General features: G+C 36.5%; 1 protein-coding gene across 1 annotated transcript; it reads right to left on the bottom strand.

The window, feature by feature from the left end:
* Positions 1-4,004: 4,004 nt before the first annotated feature.
* On the bottom strand, positions 4,005-7,762 carry fam174b (family with sequence similarity 174 member B). Its single transcript, XM_030766145.1, has 3 exons — positions 7,227-7,762; positions 6,561-6,692; positions 4,005-5,075 (listed from the first exon to the last, which is right to left on the bottom strand). The coding sequence occupies exons 1-3, from the start codon at positions 7,496-7,498 to the stop codon at positions 5,072-5,074; spliced, it is 408 nt and encodes a 135-aa protein (XP_030622005.1). The 5' UTR covers positions 7,499-7,762; the 3' UTR covers positions 4,005-5,071.
* Between the last annotated feature and the right edge of the window lie 60 nt (positions 7,763-7,822).

Raw genomic sequence — 7,822 nt, 5'->3', positions numbered from 1 at the left:
TTATTGGACATCCACAGTGATGTATGCATAGGCAGTGGTAAACACTGAGTGGTATGCAAACTCATGGAGATACTGCACACACACCCAGCTGTTCACACACACTCATATTTACACAAGTACAGGCTGCTGCTAAGTCACCTCTTAGGAAATGTACTCTTCTTTGGAATTTGAATACAGTGACTTTATTTTGGATCACTTTACCGTATTGCTCTTCCCAAAGAGGCCTTTTCATTTTGAAGATGAGTTCAATGTAAAAAATATCCAGATGGCCATTAGTATTAACCATTCTGTCCATAAATTGTATGGAATCTATTTGTTTATGTTGTTTCTGAAAGAGGTCATTTTGTTCTTTGGGAATAAAAGTGTGTGCCGCTGTTGATCTCTCTCCGTTAAAGAATATTCACATTGCAAGATGTTTATCAGCAACCCTGTCCCTGGAGAGCTGTATTAAATATTTGAGTGGATAACATTTCCTGGCAAGGTCTCCCTAGACATTTGGTTGTTTTTTTTTTTTTAATTTTTCTTTGAAAAATGGGTATGTTTGCCTTCAAGGGAGGGAAGGGAGCTTTACTTAATACAAATTAGTTCAAATATTTGAAATATTCTGCATGTATACCAAACTAACAGCCTCTCATGTGCTTTGGGCCATGTGATTTGTCTACAAAAAAAAAAGTGTTGTTTTGACAGGAAGCCTCTAAAGCCTTACATGTTGCTCTTATTATGCCTCCAGTTAAGTTAAAAATAGATAATAGTCTTACTATAGACGTCAGCAAACCATCCGGAGTAATGAATGCGTTTATCCGTAAAAGCATGCTTGTGTTTTGCAAAAATAGAAATGGTCTGTGACCAATACACTCAAACTAAATTAGACCCAAACCAGCTACAGGGTCAGAGCTTGAAGAACATCTTAAAGAGATGCTCACATTTCCTGTTGTCAAGACGTGTTAATAATTATATGAGTCTCCATTCTCCATGAATGGAAAAGGGTTCCTTATGTCTGGATGTTTGTTAAGTTGTCCCAGTGTTTAGTGACAACTTTTTTTTTCTTTTTGGGCAAATTTGCTTTGATGATGCACATTCCTGCAGTGAAGTCTGAAAGCCGCCTTTGTTTTTGTATGAGAGAGAGGGAGACTGAAGAAGTCATGGGTGAAGTTGTTGTGGCCGACTTTAAAAGAGTGAAGGAGGTGGTTTTTTTTTCAATATGTCTTCATGCATAGCCAAGGCCATTAGATTTGAACGGTTAGGAGAGAATGCGTTTTAACACATTTCTTATGAGAGGAATGACGGCATAGGTCTACTCGGAAACTCAAGACAAAATGTCCCAAATCAATCCAGTTGTAGACATTTTCTTGTAAACTAGTTTATTTTTGGTATGACTCTCATACTGCAATTACACGACAGTTATTTTTCTGATGCTCTTGGAAAAAAAAAAGAAACAAAAAAAAAAAACAAAAAAAACAAGAAATCACAGGTCAAGACAAGTCATGTTGTCATGTTGTAGTGAACACCCAGAAAGAACATATTATCATTTGTGGTTTTCAGTGGCCACCCCAAAAAAAAAAAAAAAAAAAAAGAAAAAAAGCCTTGAATAGAAACTAGAGCCAAGGCATGGTTTCAGTACGTTTCCAAAAATGTCATTAAACATCTGGATTCTTCACAGCATTCTCCTGTAATGCTGCACACCATAAGGTTTGACTAGAGGATTTTCACACAAACCCCTTTAAGCCAATTTCAATGTAAGGACCTGAAGGGGGGGGGTATATCTGTATCTTCACTTAATGCAATGAGTTCACAACTATGACATGCATGTACTCCCACAAGACAAACGATGCAGTTAACAGAAATGTAGTTTAACCAAACAAAGTCCAGAGGAAATGTAACTCGAGAGAATTCTGATGTCGTTAAAAAAGACAAAAAAAAAGACACAAAGGCCTCTGTAGAGGCCACCATAAAGAGTCTTAGGTAAAGTGGTTTCAAGGTCACAAGGTCACATATAAAATGATGAATGACTACATCTCTTCTATGAAAACCACAACATATATAAATGATCTCTAAAACAAAACAAAAAAGTACAAATTAAAATAATTAAATAATTAAAATATAATCATAATTGACAATTCCAGTTTGTTAGCTATTAGTGACAAATTCATATATAAAGTATATAGCATTAGTTGGGTGTAATTTTGCTGTTTGGGACCAAATACTTTTTTCATCAGCATCTGATCAACATCAAAATTGTCAGAATGAATAGCACATGAAGTAGCGAGTTTTTCAACATTAACATTAGATACAAACAAAACTCATGAAAAACACACAGGGATATCACAGAACAATGTCACACGCTATATTATGAGAATACATAGGTATGGATGGACCACTCTAGTCAAGATGCAACATGGACATCTACAGCTGATTTAAAATACAGCAGGTTTTTCAAATGTTTATGACCAATTAAATATTTGCTATTTTTCTAACCAGTTGGTTCACAGTTACAAATTTGCTAAATTGCTCTTCATTAAATGAGCAATACAACTTTTTCATTCCAAACCAAAATATTCGATTACTTAGGAACATCATTTTGAGTAGCTGAATAATACCAGGAGGGCAAATACATTTGTTGAGGAGAATATGAGGATATGTTCTGCAAGGTTATTGAGTGTACCTCCTGCCAGCTTAAGAGCTTATGAGGGTAGCCTGGAAACAGGCTCTGTCACTGGTATTACCATTCCCTACTTGCCACACACACACACACACACACCTCAAGGTCACCTGAGCAGCACAGACATATTGTGCTGCCAAACAGAAGTGCCACTTCCACAATGGGCAAAGACATCGGTTTATTCTATTAACTTCTTGAGGATCTCTTAAGTCTTGGCATCTGTGCTAGTTTTCTCATTCTCTAGTTTTTTCAACCAAAATAGTATGGTTAGTGAGATAGTGATTTGAATGCATGACTTTGATGTAATAGGAAAAGCTACTCTACATCTGTTCTAGACTTTCAGTCTGAAAGACTTGACAAGTATAGACCAATAACTGAGTGGTCACTGTAAGCAAACGTCTATTAGACTTATCTTCCTGCTTTCTCTGTAGCCAAGGACTGCTTTGTAAATAATTGTAGGTAGGTAGTCATGCAATATTTATATAAAAGTGATAACATTTCTGATTCAGTGCAAAATTTTTTGTATCCTTCCACATTAAAATTAAAATACTAATATTGTGGGAAAGTCCATTTCCCATGTCTATTATCCTTCTTTTTCTACAGAGCAGCCTTCTTATTCAACAACACAACTGAACATTTCCATGTATAACAGTGTGGTGCAACATTTGCAAAACATTTGCAAAAAAAAAAAAAAAATCAACTGCATGCCTTAAGCGATCTTGTCAGATCAAAGCTTTGACAATAGAATAGATGCAGTACACCATAAACAGACGAGTATTTGATAAACATTTCCTCTTCAGGCCATTACATGTTTGGGAAAGTTGCAAACTGACTCAGTCTTAGGTTATCTGGAGTTTCTCTAAAGCGTGGCTAAGGTCCCTGCAATTGAATGGCTAAATCATGAACAGTCCTAGACTGCATGTTAGTTTCCAAAAGCTCTGGAAATGTTTGTCCTTCGTGTTCACCCACAGCACAGGTGCAACATGATAAGACTGCATTTACAATGAGCAAACATAATGTTGCGTAGTTAAATTTTTGGAGGGAAAAAAAAACAAAAAAACAAAAAAGAAGTTACATATAATAAGTCCTCTATGAAGATTGAAAGATTGAAATTTTGAGAAGCTCACTGAAAACTCTGCAGTAGACTACCCTAATTATGGTCAAAACAAAGTCTTCTCTCTAAATCTTCAGATACTGTTGATTCTATTCAAGTGCTTTAGAAAGGTGTGACTTGAAATGCACTTGAAACTTTTTTTTTCTTTGCCTCTGTTAGCAGCAATATGGGAGATATTCTCCCTCAAAAAAACAAAAGAAGGGCAGTGTTAAGCTGAATGCTGAACCGCCTCATACAGTAAATGCGCACAGTTAGTGGTTTGAGGGCATACATTAATCAATTACAAGGGGTATATATACATTTCAGTCACCAATTTCCATAGTTTTATGACATGTTTCTAAAAATAAACTCTAAGGAATGATTCTCATGCAGTATATACAGATAATGATATATATTATCATATTAAACTGTAAAAACTTTAACTGTTTAATAAATCACATTAAAGTCATGGTCTTTTTTTCTTTTTGAAACTGTATAAGTATCAAAATCGTTTGTATTATTCTCTTTCCTTTCAAGGAACATAATTTACTTGAGTCCAGCCCGCTGTCTTCAACTAGGATGAAAATTAGTAACTAAATAGAGATACACCTTGCTTAGGATATTACTGTCTTGTTTGATTAGATTGTTTTTTAGCTGCGTGTAATCCAGTCATGTAGAGAAAAAAAAGCAGGAGAACTGATTGAAATTTTTGGATGAACTTTGGATTTCGTTCAAGCTATGAAAGAACTTTCTGAGCAAACTACTCACATGATGTAATGTAATAGAACATTAGAACATGGAATATAGTGTTAGAAAGAAATGAGTGCAATACTGAAAACATTCAGCAAAGGAATATTAAGTCAAGGCTTACTTTCATTTCTCATGTCTTTGGAGTCAGAAAACTAAAAAGTCAAGTCTGTACTTCACAAATCCTCATTTCATAAAAAAGATTTCCATTAAAAGGAACATGTCCATGGAGTGAATGTTGAGTACAGCTCATTTGGTGTTGTCTCGGCCACATGAGTGTGCAGGTACTTCCACTAAATTATGTCACTTCATTGTTTTTATGGCAACGACCAAACACAACCAAAACTGTATGCAATGACAAAAATTGACTTGGAACTGGATGTCATGCAGGTGCTAATTCAAAACATCATCATCCATCATGACAAGTCCTTATTCAACCACTGAAAAAAAGAGCACGGGAAAGAAAGGAAACTGCAGATATCCCATTCAGGTTTCTGTTCTCATTAGGCGCTTTGAGTGGGGATACCAAGGAACTTACATGAACAGTGACCAACCTTCACAAATGACAGCATTCACCTAAGGGGAAAATAAAACAGAGAATGAATGTAATTAGTGGGGTACTGAACTATCTGACCAATCACAAAAGCTAAAAAACAACCTAGACATTTGTTCCTCTGGCAGAGCTTAGGGAGGAGGCAGGTTTAATGAATCAGACATGGATAGTAATGTAGGTGGTTTCCTTATATAGTAGAGGACTCTGTCTGATAGGGATTTTTAAGGACTATGTGAAAATTCTCTCAAAACTTCATTCTAAACAATTTCATGGATCGGCTAGCCAAAACATATGACAAAACACACACACACACACACAAAAAAAAACACTGCACACATTAAACAAATTGATAAAAAAAATCAGAGTCGGATTGTGAAGAGCTATTGTGTAGACTGCACATTCTTCTGGAATGGCCAAACTAAGCAGTACTGGGTGGTAGGGCATTGAATATCAGGTAAACAGGAGGCCACATCCTGCTCACAGGAAACTTGGATCTGCGTCAAAGAACAATTGAAAGGGCGGAAGGGAGAAGTCTACATTCTCTCAGCTTTTAACAACACAGTGAAATTGTTTTCTAAGTGTGGCACTTAAACACTGCCATCCCCATTATTTTCAAGCCACAAAACGCTGTATCGGAATGCTTAGTATGAAAGAAAACATCTTCACAGAAAAAAAACAGAGTGACCATAATTTTCTAAACAGTTAAAAAGCAAAATTTTCTCTCAGTCATGACTGGCAGATGTATCATTTTTGGCAGTTTAGTATGTACTATGCGAGCGTACGTGTGAGTGAATTGTGACACAAAATTTTCACAAAAATGGGCCACCCACACACATACTATTTGGTTTGTGGCAGAGTCATATGGTTTGTCATGCCACCAGGCATGCTGTTTTCTTCCCATATCATATTAAACACATGGAGTTAAAACCTCAGTATCCCTGTTTTTCTCATTTCCCATTTATTGAGGGAACACTGTGTAAGGCTGTCTTACACACAAAAACTTTAATGACAAAGCTTCTGAGGCCACAGCCTTCTTGTAAATGTTTCAGTACAACTGTAGTTTAAAAAATGAAAAAGATATTAAACGAAAATGCATATTCATATGCACCAGCTTACGTCAACAAATTAAGATTTAACCTTGAGCATGTCTTAAATCTAATTCTGTTCCACGGCTTCAGTTAATTAAATTATAACTCTACAGTTTGTTCAAATGCAAAATAACACAGCAATAATTAACAGCAGTCACTGTAAATGTTTAAACCAGGCATGTGAAAGTAGAGAGAGCATGATTTCTTTCTGGTGAGAGGGTTCCCTCTTGGTACTCCATAATGCACAATTTTATTGTTAGACTGAATTTTCCATGGATTTACATCATAAGTAAAAAGTATGTCACTCTAAGAAGCTGGATGACCTGTGTTTCACGTTGAGTACTGACTGACTGAGTTGTATGTCTGGCATAACCCCTAATTACAAATTCATGACTGAGCAGATGTGTTTGATCATGTTACCTGTATTTGACATCAAACAGGGTTGAATCATCATCATCTTCATTCTCTTCATTTAAAGGAGCCATTTCCACTCTTTCAGCAGGAGTTGTAATTATATCATACTTTCGTGTTTTTCTGATCTTTTTCCCAGTTCTGTGACAACAGATACAACAAAAACAGATTGGCAAGAAGGGTAAAGTTGCAGGTAAATGGCTTTAAGATAAACGTTTCAGCACAGTACACACGAGCTTCAGACAGAGACTGAAATAGACTGTTAGGTCTTCACATCCCAGTTGCTTGGGGGGATTAAAACAAGTGTATTTGGCTTTAGAATTTGCGCACATGGATAAGCGCACATGTACCATCATGGCCATACGCACAGTCCATTATGCTTTCATATTTGTTAGAGTGTTTTCAGACCAAGCGACAGCATTATCCCTGTCGATGACAACTGCCACGACCATACATGTTTCCGCATCATTTGCAAACCCCCATCTTAAGCTTTTGGGAACAGATGTGACGCAAAAACATAAACGCCAAACAGCTGTTTTAATGGTGATATTCTTATTAAAATTCTAAAAACAAAAAGAAATGCAAGAATAAAGTGACAGACGTTGCTTGAGGGTAATATGGGACCTTAACTAAACTAGGCAAGCGCATTAACACAGAGATAAGCACGAACGTTACCTGTACACTTTAATGACGAGGCATGTGATGAGCAAAGTCGATAATACGCAGATGAAAATGACAATATTTTTGAGGGTTGGAAGATCTCTCAAGATCGTAGAAATTCGTGACCCAAACGTTGTTTTGTCTGTGATATTATGTAATGGTTCATCGTTGTGAACGGTTGATGTTGAATTTAGCTGCGTTGCCGGTGATGGGAGAGTGTGCGGTTTTCCGTGCGCTTCCCATGCTACCACAATAATCAGTGTGATCACGAAACTGTAAGACGACATCCTGTTTTCCCAAATAGTAGTCCGTAATTAATTACTGATTTAATCAAAGGCTCGATTTTGTATAGGTTTGATAATTAAAATCCTAGACTACGAAAAATAACGCATAGATTGCATATTCTTTGAAATGTAAAATCAAATTGCTGGTCAGTTCCACTCTTGCCCGTTGAAGATTTCCGCGTATCCTGGAAAAACGAATCCTAATCCCATCTTCCTCAAATATAATGTGACTTCAAGGAATTTATCGCTGTCCGTTTTCCAGTTTGTGTGCTGTCCCGTACGCTGTTCCTTCCTGCTTTTTATTAGGAATGCGTGGGAGGAAATGTA

This window comes from Chanos chanos, chromosome 2 (assembly GCF_902362185.1).
Source record: "Chanos chanos chromosome 2, fChaCha1.1, whole genome shotgun sequence".
Lineage (NCBI taxonomy): Eukaryota > Metazoa > Chordata > Actinopteri > Gonorynchiformes > Chanidae > Chanos > Chanos chanos.
Note: the sequence above shows the minus strand (reverse complement) of the source record. Positions and strands in the feature narration are given on the sequence as shown.

Excerpts from the sequence above, each read along its gene's own strand:
- fam174b (XM_030766145.1), bottom strand. The coding sequence starts at position 7,498 with ATGTCGTCTTACAGTTTCGTGATCACACTGATTATTGTGGTAGCATGG. Across the intron at positions 6,693-7,226 it reads CTCGTCATTAAAGTGTACAG|AACTGGGAAAAAGATCAGAA; the intron begins GTAACGTTCGTG and ends CTGTTGTCACAG.